Below are 20856 nucleotides of genomic sequence, written 5' to 3'. Positions count from 1 at the left end.
CAATTGGATTTGCCCAAATCTCGGGTTTCCCACAGATGGAGGGTGACATCGACTGCACTCATGTGGCGCTCAGATCTCCATCGCGACACACGGTGAACTACATCAACCGCAAAGGGTTCCATTCGCTGAATGTGCAGCTGGTGTGTGACCACCACTAATGCATCCTTAAGGTCTGTGCACGGTTTCCAGGGAGTGTGCATTCTCAGCGGGTGACAGATCTCTGATGTCTTCCAGGGTCCACAGAGGCTGCAGCGTTGGCTCCTTGGGGACAAGGGCAACCCACGGAGGCTGTGGCTGGTGACACCCGTGTGGCGGCCTCAGACTGCAGCAGAGTGAAGGTATAACGAGGCTCATGCTGCAACTCGCAACTTAGTGGAGCAAACCATCGGGATGAGGTTCCGGTGTCTGGACCGGTCTGGTGCAGCCCTGCAATACAGTCCGCAGAGGGTGTCACGCATCATCGTCACCTGCTGCACCCTTTACATAAGAACATAAGAAATAGGAGCAGGAGTAGGCCATTCGGCCCCTCAAGCCTGCCCTGCCATTCGTTAAGATCATGGCTGATTTGCCCCAGGCCTCAACTCCTCTTTCGTGCCAGCTCCTCATAGCCCTCAACTCCCCGATATTTCAAAAATCTATCTACCTCCTCTTTAACCTGGCGCTGCAACAGGGAGAGGAGCTGGCTGAGGAGGAGATGGAGGAGCTGGAGGTCTCCTCCAATGAGGAGGATGTCGATGGCGATGAGTGTGAGGAGGTCCTCAGAGGTGACGATGATGGTGATGAGGCGATCACACTGGCCAGACGAGGCAGGCGCTCGGGAGGCCCTCAGAGCTGTTAGATTTGTGGAGGATGATGATGACATCAGTGAGGAGATACCATAGATCCTCACATTGTATCTGTGAACGTTTGACTCCTGTCTGGCTGGTGGCAGTGTACATACCCCCTGTGAGAATGCTCCTGTCATGGAGGTGTAGCAGAAGCCCTAATAGTCACTCGATTCCTGGAGGATGATGACGACATGCAATGGGGACACTCCATAGATCTTCACTTGGCCTCTGAGAATGTCTGACTCCTGTCTGGCTGAGGGCAGTTTGCTTGCGCTGTGCGATCAGGGTCATATCATAGAGACGCAGCCATGAAACTTTAAATGCACCTGATCCTTTGTTAGCCTTCAGTACCTGACCCTTCAGGAGCACAGTGTCACTGGTCACAGATACTGAGGGGTCAGTTCCACCTTAAAGGTGCTGAGAGCACACAGAGAGAATGAGGGAACTCTGTGACACCTGCCCACAACATTCTGGTAGCAATGACCAGCACCATCGAGGTGCAGGCACCAGTAATGTGTCCAGTGAGTGTGAGGCTGGACCATCACTTTGGTCTGAAGGTTACACAAAGCACAGGGAAGAGGCCCTGGACTGAGACACCTGCCTTTATCTTGTGTAGAAAGATTTCAGATCTGAGTCTCTCAAAAACTGTTCATCAGAACAAGGAGCCATAGGCAGGGAGACATTCTTGGGAGTTTATCGACAATAGTGAACATTATGTACAATTAAGTGATTAATACCCATGCCCAGGCTGTGAAAATACATCTTCTGAACATTCCTAACCCTGCCGCTATGTCTTGGTGCTTCCCAGACATCGACAGCGGAGGTGGAGGCAGCCTGCTGACTGTGACACCCTGTCTGTGATGACCTTGGTGGGCATCCTCTGGAGGGCCGAGTCCTGGAGGGCCCCGGCCTGTTTTCGGGGTCCTGCTGTGTGGCAGTGACACCCTCCTCAGCCTGTGGAGCTGGAGCTGCTGAGGTCACAGGAAGAGGGGATTCGGATGGGCCGGACACTCCCGGAGTCACCTGGGTGGATGGCCCCGGGATGTGCACCTGCTGATCCCCCTCCCTATGGGTGTCCAAGGGCCCCTGGGTGACTCTTTGAGGAGAAGGGGAAGCTGGAGTGAGATCGAGCTACCCCGCCCCCCTCTCGCGGTGACACTGTTGGAGGCCAACTATGGTATCAGTGATGGAGTTCAGCCCACACAGCAGCGCAGGAGCAGTGTCCTTTTTTTCATTCATTACAGGATGTGGGCTTCGCTGGCTGGGCCAGCTTATTGCCCATCCCTAACTACCCTTGAGAAGGTGGTGCTGAGCTGCTTTCTTGAACTGCTTCAGTCCCTGCAGTGTAGGTATACCCACTGTGCTGTTAGGGAGGGAGTTCCAGGATTTTGACCCAACGACAGTGAAGGAACGGCGATATATTTCCAAGTCAGGATGGTGAGTGGCTTGGAGGGGAACCTCCAGGTGGTGGTGTTCCCATCTATCTGCTGCCCTTGTACTGATAGTGGTCTTGGGTTTGGAAGGTGCTGCCTAAGGAACCTTGGTGTGCTTCTGCAGTGCATCTTATAGATGGACACACTGCTGCCACTGTGCACTGGAGGAGGAGAGTGTGAATGTTTGTGGATGGGGTTCCAGTCAAGCGGCTGCTTTGTCCTGGACGGTCTCAAGCTTCTTGAGTGTTGTGGGAGCTGTACTCATCCAGGCAAGTGGGGAGTATTCCATCACATTCCTGATTTGTGCCTTGTAGATGGTGGACAGGCTTTGGGGAGTCAGGAGGTGAATTATTTGCACTAGCAAACCTACCCGCAAGGATGTTAGTCCCTCTCCAGTTCAGGTGCAAACCGTCCCGTCGGAACAGGTCCCACCTTCCCTGGAACAGAGCCCAATTGTCCAGGAATATGAAGCCCTCTCTCCTGCACCATCTCCTTAGCCACGTATTTAGCTGCATTATCCTCCTATTTCTAGCCTCACTAGCACGTGGCACGGGTAGCACTCCTGAGATCGTAACCCTGGAGGTCCTGTCCTTCAACTTTGCACCTAACTCCCTAAACTCTCTTAGCAGGACCTCCTCCTCCTTCCTATCCACGTCATTGGTCCCTACATGGACCACAACATCTGGCTGCTCACCCTCCCTCCTGAGAATACTGAGAACTCGATCCGAGATATCGCGGACCCTGGCACCAGGGAGGCAACAGACCATCCGGGATTCTCGATCTCTCCCACAGAACCTCCTATCTGTCCCCCTAACTATCGAATCCCCTATCACTACTGCTCTCCTCTTTTCCCTCCCTCCTTTCTGAGCAGAGGGTCCAGCCTCGGTGCCAGAGACGCGACCACTACAACTTGTCCCTGGTAGGTTGTCCCCACCAACCGTATCCAAAACGGTATTCCTATTGTTGATGGGAACGGCCATAGGACTGCTCTGCTCTTTCTGTCTATTCCCCTTCCCTCTCCTGACAGTCACCCAGCTACCTGCCTCCTGACTTTTAGGGGTGACTGTCTCCCTGAAACTCCTGTCTATTACTGCCTCTGCCTCCCATATGATCCAAAGTTCATCCAGCTCCAGCTCCAGTTCCCTAACTCGGCTTCTCAGGAACTGCAGCTGGATGCATCTTTTGCAGGTGTAGTCATCAGGGACAATTGTGCTGTCCCAGACTTCCCACATGCTGCATTCGGAGCACTCGACTGCCCCAACTGCTGCCTCCATTACCTACTCCTAATTTACTTAAAGGACTTTACCCGGCCCTACCCCACTGGGAGCAAGCTCGTACTCAGCCTCTGCTCACCTAAGCCTCTCGAGCCAAAGCCTCAAAGCTCCACTCCTTCACTGGGCCACTCGCCCACTGCCCCTCACACACTGGCCGCTCCTCTTCAGCTTCCCCTCCTTTTATTTTCAATCTCCGCGCTCTTTTTCAACTGACCTGCCTTCAAGATCCGCGCTCTTTTTCAAACGTTGAATGCAAGAGTCCTTCTCCCTGATTCCCTCCTGAGTCGTGGTGACTGCGCTGACTTCTCCCAGAATGCTTCAGTCACTTTTCACCAGCGCCCTCTGTTGGATTTAACATTGAACCTGACCCCATCAAGAGCTGTGTACACGGGCAGTATCTGCCCAGGTGTGTACACACGGGGCAATGTCCATCCAAATTTGTGTGCACAAGGAAGTGTCTATCCAGATGTATACAATTGGAGCACTGTCAGTCCAGATGTGTACACACAGGAGAGTCTTCATCCAGATGTGAACATGCAGGAGAGTCTTCGTCCAGATGTGTACATGCAGGAGAGTCTCCATTTAGATGTGTACACGCAGGAGAATCTTCGTCTAGATGTGAACAAGCAGGAGAGTCTTTGTCCAGATGTGTACACGCAGGAGAGTCTTCGTCCAGATGTGTACATGCAGGAGAATCTCCATTTAGATGTGTACACGCAGGGGAGTCTTCATCCAGATGTGTACACACAGGAGAGTCTTTGTCTAGATGTGAACATACAGGAGAGTCTTTGTCCAGATGTGTACATGCAGGAGAGTCTTTGTCCAGATGTGTACACGCAGGAGAGTCTCCATTTAGATATGTTACACACAGGGGAGTCTCTGTACAGGAGAGTATCCATTTAGATGTGTACACACAGGGGAGTCTCTACAGGGGAATCTCCAACCAGATGTGTACACAGGAGGCAGTGCCTTTGCAGTGTTTGGGCCCTGGGGTCAGCGTCTCTGGTCTCCAGGATCTCTGGGTCGGGCAGTTCTAAATTCTGCTCGTTGCCTTTATTCACAAACAGAAAGTCTGCCATTAAATAATACTTTGAATCCACTGAGGCTCTGGACAGGATCCTCCTCAAGCATTGGGTAGGGCGATGATGGGAGATCTGAGTGCTGGGACTAGGCTCCCTGTGTAGGAGTTCCCTTGTCTCTCTCTCTCCCTGTCAGAGCCCCTGCCTCCACTCCATCCCAGCTCTGTGCATGTCCCCGGAAATTCACACTCGCCCCCACCCTAATAATCTCTTCAACCTGAGGCTGCCATGGTCAAGGTGGCCATAGACCCCCAGCACGTGACAGTTAAGGCCCTGTCGTGGCCTCCCCTGCTACTAGGCCTGTAACTCTGGCAGGCTGGGGCCTTCAGTAGGACAGCTTGTCTGATTTTCAGGGTGTTTCTGCATCTGTAGGTCCATCACCAACAGCATCAACTCAGCGTCCAAAACATCCAATTTCCACAGAACGCGAGCGGGAGGAAAGGGAGAGAGAGCGAGGGAGAGGTAGAGAAATAAAGGAGGAGAGAGCAACAGACCTGATGGAGGAGAGAGACTGAAAGAAATAAAAATAACCCTTCCAAAGAATCCAAAAATTGCCAAATAGATTGGGAGTTGGATGCAGTTTTTAAACATGATGCAGCCTGATCTGTAGTGAGTAAGTCAGGCTCAGCGTGCTCACTAACACTGTCAAAAAGATCCAGCTCACGGCTTCACTTGCTTCTGTATTCCCAGTTGAATATTTATTTGATTGGTCCAAAGCCTTTGTGTTTGCAATGAGCTCTTTGTTGCTGGTTTTGTCATATTCATGGGCTCCCACTCTCTGTTTATTCCAAAGAGGTGTTTTTTTGGATACCATCCTCCCTCGCAGGGATGAACATAGCATGAGGCCTCCCATTGGTCAGAGAGTCAGACTGAGCAAAGGTGACATCACCCAAGCCAAGAAGTTGTACCGATGTCCAGGTAAATTGCCAAGAATCTGGCTCTTATTCTCCAAAACCTTTTGAAATTTAATTAAAATAAAACATAATCCATAAATCAGCATCTGCCAAATGTGAATGTGACCCGTGTGTGTGTGTGTGGTCAGTGTGAATGTGACCCATGTGTGTGTGTGGACAGTGTGAATGTGACCCATGTGTGTGTGTGTGTGTGGACAGTGTGAATGTGACCCATGTGTGTGTGTGGACAGTGTGAATGTGACTGGTACTGGATATGTGTGTGTGCGTGTGTGCGTGTGTGCGTGTGTGCGCGTGTGCGTGTGTGTGCGTGTGTGTGTGTGCGCGTGTGTGCAGGAGGGGGGTCAGTTTACATCCAGCCACTTGCCTTTGAAATTTTAAAAACAGTTGAAATGATGAGATTCTGAAACAGTGTAAGATGGACATGAGCGTGTAAGAGTGTGCATGTGAGTGTGTAAAATGGGCGTGAGTGTGTAAAATGGGTGACATCGAATCCATTGATTTTAGTGTAAGTAAAGTGAAGATGTGTAAATGGGCTGATGTTTTGTGGACTCCTGTGTTACTCTCCTGATGGTATTTTGTCTAAATATGTAAATTCTGTGCAAGTGGATTGTTAGGATACATACCCAGACTCATGAGCTGTGCATCAGTGAGAATGAAGCCTTATAAACCTGTATGACTGCACCCAGAATACTGACACAATCTGATCCCATACTCCGACAGGGACATAACCTTCAGTGGGAGTCTGCAGGGAGCAGAGCGAGTATTTTAGAATATGGACATGACAAGCATTTATGAAATACCATCACCATTTTTTGATTCAGCTATAACTGGCTAATTCCCTCCTCTCCGAGTCCCAGCTCACTTTGAACAATCTTTTGTTTCCTGCTGTACATTAAAAATACTTCACCGTTCCTTTTGTAAATTTTAATTGCTTTCTTATCTCTCTAGCCTCTTATTTTCTCACATTCTCATTTGGCTTCTCATTATTATTCCTATAATCCTCATTTGCTCTTCAATTTTCATTGATTTATAGCCTTTTAAAAAAATTTATTAATGGAATGTGGACGTCATTGTCAAGGCCAACATTTGCTGCTCGTGCTCAGTTATCCCTGAACCACTGCAGTTGATGTTGTGTCGGCAATCCCACTCGGCTGGGAGAGAGGGAGTTCCAGGATTTTGAACCAGCCATGAGGAAGGAACATTCCCAAGGTGTGTGATTTGGATGGGAAATTGGAGCAGGCATTCCCATGTGCCTGTTGCCCTCATCCATTTAGCTGGTGGAGGTCGTGGGTTTGGATGCTGCTGCCAAAGAAGCCTTGGTGAATTGAGCAGTGCATCTGGAGACTGCACACCCTGCAGCTGGTTAGGCCCTGTTTTGTTGGTGATGGTCATGTACCAGCATCGTGTGTGTGTGTGTGTGTGTGTGTGTGTGTGGGGGCGACTGTTAGTCTCCACTTAGCAGCTGAAGCCTGGATGTTTGCGGGTTGCTTCAGTATCTGAGGGGCTGCAAGTGGAGCTGAAGAACTCTTTCCATTTATGTCACATCTTTAACACAGGAAAACATCCCAAGGCCCTGTCACCGAGACACAGACAAAAATGGACACTGAGTCAAAGAAAGAGAGATTAGTAGGTGGATCAAATGTTGGTTTGCTGGGGGAATTCTAGTGCTTCGGGCCCAAGCAGCTGAAGATTTATTTCTTGTGATGGGGAAAAGGCCAGGAATGCACAAAAGGTCAGAATCAGAGAGTGAAGGGTCTGATGGGTGTGCACAGCAAGATGCCACAAACAGCAATAGGATATTGACCAGATAACCTGCTTTCTGTGATGTGGACTGAGGGATAAATATTGGCCAGGATGCCAGGGAGAACCCCCCCCTGCTCTTCTTCGAATTAGTGCCACGGGAATGTTTACATCCACCCACTTCGGGTTAACATCTCTGCCAGAAGATGGCACCTCCGGTGGTGCAGCACTCCCCTAGTACTGCACTGGAGTGTCAGCATGGATTTTTGTGTTCAGTCTTGGAATGGGAAGAGAAGAGTGGAGATGGACGTGAAGGCAGAGAGCGGGTATAATGCAGGGTTTTAAATTTCATATCGATTGGGATGAGCAAAGTGGCCCATGCCAGGAAAGGCACAAGTTTCCTGAGTGAGTCTGAGGTGGTTTTCAACAACAACATGTTCCAGAGACAACAAGGGAGCGAGCCAAATTCGATTCAGTAATGAGTCAGATTTAACTAACAGTCTAATAATGCATGAACATTTATCTGATATCAACCTTAACAAAGAACAAAGAGAAGTACAGCACAGGAACAGGCCCTTCGGCCCTCCAAGCCTGCGCCAATCATATTGCCCGTCAATTAAAACATTTTGCAATTCCGGAGTCCGTATCCCTCTATTCCCATCCTATTCATGTATTTGTCAAGCTGCCTCTTAAACACCACTATCGTACCTGCTTCCACCATCTCCTCTGGCAGCGAATTCCAGACACTCACTACCCTCTGCGTAAAAAACTTGCCCCGCACATCTCCTCTATAGTTTTCTCCTCTCACCTTAAATCTATGTCCCCTAGTAATTGACTCTTCCACCCTGGGAAAAAGCTCCTGACTATCTACTCTGTCCATGCCACTCATAATTTTGTAAACTTCTATCAAGTCGCCCCTCAATCTCCGTCGCTCTAGTGAGAACAATCCGAGTTTCTCCAACCTCACCTCATAGCTAATAACCTCCAGACCAGGCGGCATCCTGGTAAACCTCCTCTGCACCCTCTCCAACGCCTCCATATCCTTTTGGCAATGTGGCGACCAGAATTGCACGCAATATTCCAAGTGTGGCCTAACCAAGGTTCTATACATGATCAAGTTCAACGTAGTGTTGTGAAAGAGAAACAGTTACTGTACTAAGATTCTAAACTTAGGTAAGGCTGACTTCAGTTTGGTAAAACAGACTGTTCATGGTAAACTTGTACATTCGTTATGGGTAAAACGTCAGATCAGTGCGAGGTGTTCAGAAAAGAATTTAACGTGATAATGAATCAATTTACACCCCCAAGGGGAAAGAGCTCTACTTTCCAAAAGAAAAAGCCATGGACAATTAAATTGGCAAGGGATAACATTAAACTAACAGAGAAAGCACAAAGAATTGCAAAACTTAGTATATTACCTGTCAACTGGGAGAGATACAAGGAGCAGCAAAAGGTGACGAAGCAGAAAGAGATATGAAAAAGGGAATCTACGACGAGAAACTTTTAAGGATTATCAAAAGCAACACCACTTTTTTACATTTATATTAAGAAAAAGAGGGTTCTCAGGAGCAGTGCAGGCCCCTTGCTAATAGATAACGGTGATGTTGTCGATGAAAAGTAGGAACAGGAGGGCATGTCGAATAACTATTTTGCTTCATTATTTAAAGCAGAGGAAGAGGTCAGCATACCAGACATCACCAGGAATCGGAGACAGGGATTCAACAAAATTAACAAAAGCAAAACAGCAGCAATGAAAGATGTAATGGTGCTAAAGAGTGACAAGTCCCCAGGAGCAGATGGTTCCCATTCCAAGGTTTTAAAGGAAGGGGGTGAAAACTACCTACAATCTTCCAAAGTTCTCTTGATTCCTTTAGCTTGGGAAATTGAGAATGCCACTCTGCAGTTTAAAATAGGTGCGAGAGGAAAACAAGGGAATATAGATCAGTTAGCCTCTAACGTCTGTTGTTGGGAAATTACTAAAGTCTAGAATTAAGGGTAGGGTGGTTAAACACCTTGAAAACTTGCAGTTGATCAGGGAGAGAGAGCCAGCATGCACTTGGTAAAGGATAAAGGTTGTGCCCAACAAACCTGATGGAATTTTTTGAAGGAGGTGATTAAAGTAGCGGATAGCGGAATGTCTTATCGATGTTATTTTTATGGACTGACAGAAGGCATTTGATAAAGTCCCTCATAAGAGACTGTTAGTTAAAGTTGAAACTCGTAGAATTGAAGGCAAATTATTGACCAAGTTAGGAATTGGGCTGAGTGGCACGAAACAGAGAGTAAGGACAATGGGCAAGTACTCAAATTTGCCGTGTTAGCCCATGGGCTCTGTAGAGTCTGGTGACTCAGTGGTAGCAGTTCTGTATCTGAGCTGATGGGCCCTGGGTTCAAGTACCCATACAGGAAATATTGACCATGGGAGCAGTGTTCACGTGGCTAATGGCAGATTGTTAAGCAGGCTGCAAAGTAGAGAAGAGTGTGAAGCTACCCCCCCCAAAAAAAGGGGTCAGTGTTGGGGTCTCATCTGCTCACCACATATCTTCGATCATGGGCTGGAAAGCCACATTCCCAAGGCTGCTGATGACACAATGAAAAGCGCCTTTGGAAGCATAAAATTACCAGGGGATATGAATCGATGAAGTGAATGAGCAAATGGATTTCAATGTGGACAGCTGGGAGGTCCACTTTGGACATAAGGAAAGGATAGACCTTTGTAAATGGTGAAAAGTCAGGAACAGTGGAGATCCAAAGAGACCTGGAGGTCTAGATACATAGAAAATAACAAAAAGGCGAATGGACTGCTGGCCTTTATGTCTAGAGGAACACAATACAAAGGGATAGCAGTTTACGGGGTGCGTTGTTCTGCTGGGGGACAGAGGAAGTGATGATTCTGGAGGGGTTGGTGTTTCCAGTTAGAACAACATTTCTTGAGGTATCTGGGGAGAGGTTGTTTCTGTGATTTTGTTGCCTCTACATTTATTGGCCATTTTCACCTGTTGTAGACAAGAGGCCTATTGTTGATCAGGCGTTGAGGTTGTAGAGGGGGATCCCAGTCTTTCCATCTCAAGGTGGATCCAGCAGTCTGCTCGAGGAAGCTGCAGGGTGGGGGCTACTCCTGAGCTCCCCTCAGATTGGAGCATTTCGGAGATGTTGGAGAGGAAGGCAAAGGGGATAACCTGTTTGTGTGTGTGTGTGTGTGTGTGTTACTGGGGTGAGGGGCTGCACTTTGTGGCCACAGGACACATATCAGTTAGTTCAGTTGAGATGGGGAGACAATTAGAAGGGTCCAAATCTGCAGATGTGGTTGTTGGAGGTCAATCATCTCAGTTCCAGGACATCACTGCAGGAGTTCCTCAGGGTAGTGTCCTAAGCCCAACCATCTTCAGCTGCTTCATGAATGACCTTCCTTCCATCATAAGGTCAGAAGTGGGGATGTTAACTGATGATTGCACAATGTTCAGCACCATTCGCAGCTCCTCAGATATTGAAGCAGTCAATGTCCAAATGCAGCAAGACCTGGACAATATCCAGGCTTGGGCAGACAAATGGCAAGTAACATTCATGCCACACAAGTGCCAGGCAATGACCTTCTCCAACAAGAGAGAATCTAACCATCTCCCCTTGACGTTCAATGGCATTACCATCACTGAATCTCCCACTATCAACATCCTGAGGGTTACCATTGACCAGAAACTGAACTGGACTAGCCACACTAATAGTGTGGCTACAAGAGCAGGTCAGAGGCTGGGAATCCTCTGGAGAGTAACTCACCTCCTAACTCCCCAAAGCCTGTCCACCATCTACGAGTCACAAGTCAGGAGTGTGATAGAATACTCTCCACTTGCCTGGATGAGTGCAGCTCCCACAACACTCAAGAAGCTCGATACTATCCAGGACAAAGCAGCCCACTTGATTGGCACCCCATTCACAAACATTCACTCCTTCCACCACCGACGCACAGTAGCAGCAGTGTGTACCATCTACAAGATGCACTGCAGGAATTCACCAAGGCTCCTTAGACAGCACCTTCCACACCCACAACCACTACCATCTAGAAGGACAAGGGCAGCAGGTAGATGGGAACACCACCACCTAGAAGTTCCTCTCCAGGCCACACACCATCCTGACTTGGAAATATATCGCCATTCCTTCACTGTCACTGGGTCAAAATTCCTGGAACTCCCTCCCTAACAGCACTGTGGGTGTACCTACACCACATGGACTGCAGCGGCTCAAGAAGACAGCACACCACCACCTTCTCAAGGGCAATGAGTGATGGGTAATTAATGCTGGCCCAGCCAGCGACACCCACATCTCATGAACGAATGAAGAAAAAAATTCTGCAAGGAAGATCCTGGCGTCACCCTCTTTCATTATGGCAGCTCCTGCCCTCCAAACGGCAGTAGGACTCGGGCTGGAGGAAGCTGGGCTGGCATTAATCTACAGCAGGTTTAGAAGCTCACGCCACACAGGGTTATCGGAGCCTGGCTATCCACGGTTACTAATGGCCACTCGCGCACAGACACTCGCTCTGCCCCATGTGCTGCTGCTGGGAACGATCTCTGAAGCAGAAAGTAATCACCTGGTGGGAACTCGACACAAACGCTCTTTGAACAATTCATTAACCGGCCTTAATTGTTGTAGCGTTCTAATGATGTTCTTGTAAAATATTTGATCAAAGGAGAGCTGCACATTCCTCTCCAGCTGTGACCGGTATTGACAGGTGTCTGCTGTGAGCTTTGCTTCCTGAAGCATCGCCTGTTAAAGTATCAAAGCCCAGGCCTGAGCCTGTAGCAAACACAAAGCAAGAGGGGTGCAGTTAAGTGTGAAATAGCCCGGTGAACAGACCGGTGGGAGAGGCTGTCTCCTGCTTCTCGCTCTGCAGCTTCACTGAGCTGCTGCTGAAGTGTAAACTCTGAGCCTCCCTCAAATGTGTAGCATTTGCTCCGTTCTATTTAATTTGGATTTTTCCTAGTCGTCCGGATGCCAGTTTCCGCAGGATTATTCAGCAGTGTGCACTGGCTCGGGAGGTCCTTGCTTCATTAATTTTGTCGGTGAGTTGGAGGCAGTCGCTGTATTTAGCAGCCTCAGCAGTTTGTTTGATCTTTGACTGGCTGGGGGGAGAGCGCGGAGGCAATATCGGTGAGCTTGTGACTGCTCTTTCCTGCCTTTACACATGGACCCCTGGCTCAGGGGCTAACACTCTCACCTCTGAGTCAGGAAGGTATTCAAGTCCCACTCCAGCGACTCGAGTACAAAACCTGAGTACAGAGGGAGTGCGACACTGTCAGAGGTGCCACCTTATCGGTCAAACGTTAAATTGAGGCCCCCACTTGCCCTGTCAGGATGGTAAAGATGCTGTGGCACAGTTTGATGATGGGCAGGGGAGTTTTCTCCAGTGTCCTGGTCAACATTAACCCCTCAAACCAATATCACTAAGAATAGATGATCTGGTCATTTATCATTGGTGTTTGTGGGAGCTTACTGTGCACAAATAGGCTGCTGAATTTCCTACATTCCGGCAGTGACTACACCTGAAAAATACTTAATCGACTGTAAAGCACTTTGAAATATCCTCCTTTATGATTGCCAGCCGGGTACATGCCAAGTGGCTGTTTGACGTGTACACTGTGAATCTTCACCAGTGGCTGTTTGACGTGTACACTGTGAATCTTCACCAGTGGCTGTTTGACGTGTACACTGTGAATCTTCACCAGTGGCTGTTTGACGTGTACACTGTGAATCTTCACCAGTGGCTGTTTGACGTGTACACTGTGAATCTTCACCAGTGGCTGTTTGATGTGTACACTGTGAATCTTCACCAGTGGCTGTTTGACATGTACACTGTGAATCTTCACCAGTGGCTGTTTGACATGTACACTGTGAATCTTCACCAGTGGCTGTTTGATGTGTACACTGTGAATCTTCACCAGTGGCTGTTTGACGTGTACACTGTGAATCTTCACCAGTGGCTGTTTGACGTGTACACTGTGAATCTTCACCAGTGACTGCTTGATGTGTACACTGTGAATCTTCACCAGTGGCTGCTTGACGTGTACACTGTGATTCTTCACCAGTGGCTGTTTGACGTGTACACTGTGAATCTTCACCAGTGGCCGTTTGATGTGTACACTGTGAATCTTCACCAGTTGCTGTTTGACGTGTACACTGTGAATCTTCACCTGTGGCTGTTTGATGTGTACACTGTGAATCTTCACCAGTGGCTGTTTGACATGTACACTATGAATCTTCACCAGTGGCTGTTTGACGTGTACACTGTGAATCTTCACCAGTGGCTGTTTGACGTATACACTGTGATTCTTCACCAGTGGCTATTTGACGTGTACACTGTGAATTTTCACCAGTGGGTGCTTGATGTGTACACTGTGAATCTTCACCAGTGGTTGTTTGATGTGTACACTGTGAATCTTCACTATTGGCTGTTTGACGCGTGTACTGTGATTCTTCACCAGTGGCTGTTTGACGTGTACACTGTGATTCTTCACCAGTGGCCGTTTGATATGTACACTGTGAATCTTCACCAGTGGCTGTGTGACATGTATACTGTGAATCTTCACCAGTGGCTGTTTGACGTGTACACTGTGAATCTTCACCAGTGGCAGTTTGACGTGTACACTGTGAATCTTCACCAGTGGATGTATGACGTGTACACTGTGAATCTTCACCAGTGGCTGTTTGATGTGTATACTGTGAATCTTCACCAGTGGCTGTTTGACGTGTACACTGTGAATCTTCACCAGTGACTGTTTGACGTATACACTGTGAATCTTCACCAGTGGCTGCTTGACGTGTATACTGTGAATCTTCACCAGCAACTATTTGACCTGTACACTATGAATCTTCACCAGTGGCTGTTTGATGTGTGCACTGTGAATCTTCACCAGTGGCTGCTTGACATGTACACTATGAATCTTCACCAGTGGCTGTATGACATGTACACTGTGAATCTTCACCAGTGCCTGTTTGACGTGTACACTGTGAATCTTCACCAGTGGCTGTTTGACGTGTACACTGTGAATCTTCATCAGTGGCTGTTTGACATGTACACTGTGAATCTTCAACAGTGGCTGTATGACATGTACACTGTGAATCTTCACCAGTGGCTGTTTGATGTGTACACTGTGAATCTTCACCAGTGGCTGCTTGATGTGTACACTGTGAATCTTCACCAGTGACTGTTTGACTTGTACACTGTGAATCTTCACCAGTGGCTGTATGACATGTACACTGTGAATCTTCACCAGTGGCTGTTTGACATGTACACTGTGAATCTTCACCAGTGGCTGTTTGACGTGTACACTGTGAATCTTCATCAGTGGCTGTTTGACATGTACACTCTGAATCTTCACCACTCCTCCTGCCCTCTGTTCTCCATTTTCAAGGTGAGGAGTTTGACTGAATGGAGTCAATGTTCCTTCAGGCACGTCTGTAAAGAACAGGCTGGTGGATCATTCAGACATTGGGTTAATACTAACCTAGTTCCTGTCCAGGGACAGTGATGCCCCCCTTCTCCTCCCACCCCCATTCTCAGACACAGTACCTCTCGTGGGACTCAGCAATGTAACCCGGGACTCCAGAAGGTCCAGGTTTGGGGTTTCTGTACAAACCTTTCCCATCAAATGCTGAGAGATATTCTGATTCTGATCGGCCTGCATCTCTCGGTGAGCGGGACTTCCTCTCTGCGACCCTTGATCCCAGGGAAGACCCGCTGCTGTCCAGTTAAGTGCCTAAGTGGTACTTCCCTAAAAGCCTAAAAGAGGTGGCGTGGGGCTCCCACTGTCTGTCCAGCCTGTGGGCAAGACCCCCCCTCACCTCCATTAAATACTGCCCACAGCTTTTGTCCTATACTCCCTACTCTTTAGGTGGCACTGGCAGGTGGGGCAGGTTCCTGATATTCTGCCACTCACCCTCACCCCTCACCAAGTGGCCGCCTAAACAGTCAGCATCATTAGGGCTGCTCAGCTGTGACAGGCTGCACAGGATTCCTCATGGCCCAGAGGCCTGTTCAGATCAGTGGCTGATTTTCTCCTCTCTTGCCCAGGGACAATGAGGTAGAGTCTCCTGTTTTCTCCCCCTAGCATGGCTCAGTGGGTCTCTCTGTCACCTCTGAGTCAGAAGGTCCTGGGTTCGAGTCCAGAGATTTGAGCACAGAATCTAGGCTGACACTCCAGTGTAGTACCGAGGGAGTGCTGCACTGTCAGAAGTGCCGGCTTTTAGATGTGACATTAAACTGAAGCCCCATTTGCCCCCTCAGGTGGACGTAAACAATTCCCATGACAGTGTGTGGTAAAAGAGCAGGGGAGTTATTATCAATGACCTGGTCAGCAGCTAGATCACAACCAGTACAACCAAAACAGATTATCTGGTCATTATCTCATTGCTGTTTGTGGGAGCTTGCTGTGCACAAATTGGCTGCTGTGTTGCCTACATTGCAACAGTGATTACACTGCAAGAAGTACCTCATTGGCTGTAAAAGACTGTGGGATGTCCTGAGATCACAAAGGTTGCTGTGGAGATGTTTTTTCCTACCTGCTTAAATTGTTTTCTCCGACTGGCAAACAGCTTGATTGGCACCATCCCTCACTGAGGTGGGCATGAGGACCACACCAGCTTAGACTGGGAATGTTAGCCAGCTAACTGACAGGAAGATTCACCGCTTCTCTCTGCCCTCATCCAGCATGCGGGGGGTCATCCTGCCTCCCGAGGAGGGAGGGTGGGGAGGAGTCACCTTGCCTCCAGAGGAGGGGCTATGAGGGGGAATCACTCTACTTCTGACAGTGAGCTGTTGGGGGTGAGGTCACCTTGTCTCTGGTGGTGGTGGGTGGTCTGGGGGGGATAGTCACTGTCTCCAGTAGGGGTCACTTTTCAATTCATTGTTTTGTTCCTGTCTCTCTGCTCACGGGCAGCTTTCTGGCCAATGTGTCCGGTACCTCCTGAAGCCTCAATGCTGTACCTGCGCTGTGGAGTCTAACACTACACGCAGCCCTCTAACTGAGGTCTTATTCATGTTTCATATCGGCTCACCAATGCTTCTTAGCTTTTAAATGCTGCACCTTGTGTGATAAAAGCTGGAATTAAATGAGGTTTATTTCCAGCCTAATCACCTACAAGAAGATACGGCTGAGAAACAGATCATCCAGCCAGTCGGTGCCAGTGTTTATATTCCACTCGAGCTCCTCCTATCCCATCTGTGCCATCTCAGCCTTTCAGACCATCTTTCTATTCCCTTTTCTCTCACCTCGGCCGGTTTCATTGAAGCTGTTTGCCCCAGTCAGTTCCTGTGGTAGTGAGGTCCTCACTCTAACCACCCTCAGAGTAAAGAAATCTCTCCGTATTTTCCTATTGGCTTTATTAGTAACTATCTTGTATTTATGGCCCCTGGTTTGGACTCTCACAAGTGGAAACATTTTCTCCACTCCTACCCTGTCCAGCCCATTAATAACTTGATCTCTAACAGATCACTCGAATTCTTCTCTTTCCTAAAGAAAAATCTCCAACAGTTCCATCTTCCCCGATAGCTGTACTCTGTCAGATCCTGTGAATCTATTTTCTAAACCCCTCTGCTGTCCAACAGCCGGCATGTTCACAGAATCATGTTATTTATTTTAAATAATATCCACCTCACACTTATTGAATTCCAGCTGCTACATTTTAGCCCATTCCCCACCTTATCAATGTCCCATTGCAGTTCCCTTTGATCTTTTCAAGAATTCAATTAGTTCCTATTTTGGGATCACCTGCAAGTTTTGACCCCGCTCCCTCTAGACCCGAATCCAAATCATTGATATTCACCGTGAACAGAAGTGATCTCAGAACTGAACCCTGTGGGACCCCACTAACCACTTCCATCCATCCTGAACACCTGCCCTGAGCTCCTCATCCCAGATTTCTCCCTTCCAGTTAATCTTCAATCCAGTTTGCTGTCCTCTCATTAATTCCATAACCTTAATCTTCTCGAGTAATCTCCTGAATGGCAAAGTCTTTCCTAAGGTCCACGTACACCACATCCACCACATTTCCCTATTGACCGTATCTGTTATTTCCTCAACGAATTCTATCAGATGATCAACAACAATCAGCCCTTTTGAAATCCATGTGGCTATTTCTAACTATTTTATCTTTATCTAAATGTATGGTCCTTTCACTCTTGAGCTAATTTTTCCCTCCCACAGTCCTGTAACCGTCCTGTAACTGTTTGGATTAGCCTGTCTCTCTATTTATAAACAGGTCCTGGAGTGACCATTCTCCTGTGCCCAGCTCACACTCACGCTCAGTACAGCCTGAACTCCAGTTTTGGGATCTCTGTCATATGCCTGAGCTACTTGCCCAATAAAACAATCAGTCACCAGAGGGATTAAGGACAGGGGCTGAAAGATCAAATTGAGGGAATCCTCAGAACGACAATCTGAGAGAGAAAGGAAAGTGCCAGCAGCAGGATATGGAAACCTGAGAGCAGCAATGGGAGGTGAAAGAGGCAGAGTCCCTGTGTATAAACACCACCACTTTCTGCTGAACAGATAGAATTCATGACGAATAAAGATTGATTCAGTCTGTGCTGTGGTTTTAGGTTTTTTGCGTTTAGTGGAGGGAAAAGAACCTGATTTGAACTATGCCCTGATTTTTTTTACTCTCAATCTGAGGATTGGGATGGGTTTGCTGTAAAACAGCTTGTGGCTAAAATCTGCTGGTGAGGGAGACCAGACAACAAACGAGGTGTGAAACCGGCTTCCTTGGGACAACAGAAGTGACGTGTTTTTTTAATGAATATTTTTATTACTCGATAGATGGTGTCAATAAACCAGTGGCCGTTTAACAAAATGCACCTGTTACTGATGGGAGCTTTGGACTCCCTTCGCACTCTTCACCTTAACTCCTGAGCTTTTATAGACCTTCACTGTAACCCTATCACACACCCTCTCCCTCTAACCCCTCACACAACCTCTCCCTCTAATCCCTCACACAACCTCTCCCTCTAACCCCCTCACACAACCTCTCCCTCTAACCCCCTCACACAACCTCTCCCTCTAACCCCCTCACACACCCTCTCCCTCTAATCCCCTCACACAACCTCTCCCTCTAATCCCCTCACACAACCTCTCCCTCTAACCCCTCGCACAACCTCTCCCTCTAATCCCTCACACAACCTCTCCCTCTAACCTCGCACACAACCTCTCCCTCTAACCCCCTCACACAACCTCTCCCTCTAACCCCCTCACACAACCTCTCCCTCTAACCTCGCACACAACCCCTCCCTCTAACCCGTCACACAACCTCTCCCTCTAATCCCTCACACAACCTCTCCCTCTAACCCCCTCGCACAACCTCTCCCTCTAACCCCCTCACACAACCTCTCCCTCTAACCCCCTCACACACCCTCTCCCTCTAATCCCCTCACACAACCTCTCCCTCTAATCCCCTCACACAACCTCTCCCTCTAACCCCTCGCACAACCTCTCCCTCTAATCCCTCACACAACCTCTCCCTCTAACCTCGCACACAACCTCTCCCTCTAACCCCCTCACACAACCTCTCCCTCTAACCTCGCACACAACCCCTCCCTCTAACCCGTCACACAACCTCTCCCTCTAACCCCCTCACACAACCTCCCACTCTAATCCCCTCACACAACCTCTTCCTCTAACCCCCTCACACAACCTCTCCCTCTAACCCCCTCACACAACCTCCCACTCTAACCCCCTCACACAACCTCTCCCTCTAACCCCTCACACAACCTCTCCCTCTAAACCCCTCACACAACCTCTCCCTCTAATCCCCTCACACAACCTCTCCCTCTAATCCCCTCACACAACCTCTCCCACTAACCCCCTCACACAACCTCTCCCTCTAACCCCTCACACAACCTCTCCCTCTAACCCCTCACACGACCTCTCCCTCTAATCCCCTCGCACGACCTCTCCCTCTAATCCCCTCGCACGACCTCTCCCTCTAACCCCCTTGCACGACCTCTCCCTCTAATACCCTCGCACAACCTCTCACTCTAACCCTATCACACAACCTCTCACTCTAACCTCTCACACAACCTCTCCCTCTAACCCCTCACACAACCTCTCCCTCGAAACCCCTCGCACGACCTCTCCCTCTAATCCCCTCGCACGACCTCTCCCTCTAATCCCCTCGCACGACCTCTCCCTCTAACCCCCTCACACAACCTCTCCCTCTAACCCCTCACACAACCTCTCCCTCTAACCCCCTCGCACGACCTCTCCCTCTAACGCCCTCGCACGACCTCTCCCTCTAACCCCCTCGCACGACCTCTCCCTCTAACCCCCTCGCACGACCTTTCCCTCTAATACCCTCGCACAACCTCTCACTCTAACCCTATCACACAACCTCTCACTCTAACCTCTCACACAACCTCTCCCTCTAATCCCCTCACAGAACCTCTCCCTCTAATCCCCTCACACAACCTCTCCCTCTAATCCCCTCACACAACCTCTCCCTCTAATCCCCTCACACAACCTCTCCCTCTAACCCTCTCACACAACCTCTCCCTCTAATCCCCTCACTCTAATCCCCCCAAACAACTTCTCTCTCTAATCCCCTCACATAATCTCTCTCTCTAGTCCCCTCACTCTCAGCCCTTCTCCATTTCCCTTTCTCAGAACATCCTTCTATTTATTCCTCCTTTTTGTGCTAATCGAGCTCCCTCTATCATTTAAAAGCTCTTGTCGTTTTGCTTTGCAGCCTGTGGCGAAAGTTTGCAGGACTCTGTTGGGAATTTCTCAAACCCAGGCTTTCCAAATGGGTATCCGACCTTCACTCACTGCATTTGGAGAATATCCGTGACACCGGGAGAGAAGGTGAGACTATCACAGGTACCAGTACCTGTTGGGGTGAAAGCCTGCGTTGCTGGTTCCTGTGTGGTGTGTACATTGACCAAGTCTTGTTACATATGGGGTTGGGCCTACATGAAGAAATAGCAACAAACTGAGCACAGAACGGCTGCTGTGAGAAACCTGACAATTACAGGGCTGGGGGTGGGCAATCCTGTGGCTGGGCTGATGTATATTGTTCACAAAGTCTGATGGTAGCTAAGGAGGAGGGTAATCATTTGGACCTCTCATTAATCCACACTAACATTTCACCAATACACATCCCTGTGGCTTCTTGATTGATTCGAAGGTTTATTTCACTCGATCTGAACATTCATTCCAAGTGTTAATCAACTCTTTGTGTGAAAAATATTTTCCTAAATTAATCTTTTAATTTTTCAACCCAGTTTACACCTGCAATTTAATTTAAAGTAACATTTTGGGTTTATATGTTCAAGTCCTATCACTGTCTTGTACCCCTCTATAAATTCGCATCTCAGTCCGATCCTTCCTGAGATATGAGCTGAACTCCCGAGGTGAGGTCAGAGTGACTGCTCTTGATATCAAGGTGCCAGCAGGTGAGCCCGGTGCCTTCGTCAACAGGAAGGGCTTCCACTCCATGAACGTGCAGATAGTGTGTGACCACAGGATGCTGATTCTACAAGTCTGTGTAAGGTACCCAGGCAGCTCCCACGACGCCTACATCCTCAGACACTCCCAGGTGCCAGGGTT

The 20856-nt window shown here is 48.7% G+C and overlaps 1 protein-coding gene across 1 annotated transcript in view; it reads left to right on the top strand.

Annotated features, from left to right (window-relative positions):
* The window catches only part of LOC144668481 (tolloid-like protein 2), a 177359-nt gene that overhangs the window by 61085 nt on the left and 95418 nt on the right, over positions 1 to 20856 (top strand). Inside the window, exons 8-9 of the mRNA XM_078530514.1 lie at positions 5407 to 5531; positions 19997 to 20112. Coding sequence (XP_078386640.1) covers positions 5407 to 5531; positions 19997 to 20112 — 241 coding nt within the window. The remainder of the gene's footprint in view (positions 1 to 5406; positions 5532 to 19996; positions 20113 to 20856) is intronic.

This window comes from Cetorhinus maximus, chromosome 27, assembly GCF_964194155.1.
Source record: "Cetorhinus maximus chromosome 27, sCetMax3.hap1.1, whole genome shotgun sequence".
NCBI lineage: Eukaryota > Metazoa > Chordata > Chondrichthyes > Lamniformes > Cetorhinidae > Cetorhinus > Cetorhinus maximus.
This window is presented reverse-complemented; position numbering and strand designations above follow the sequence as displayed.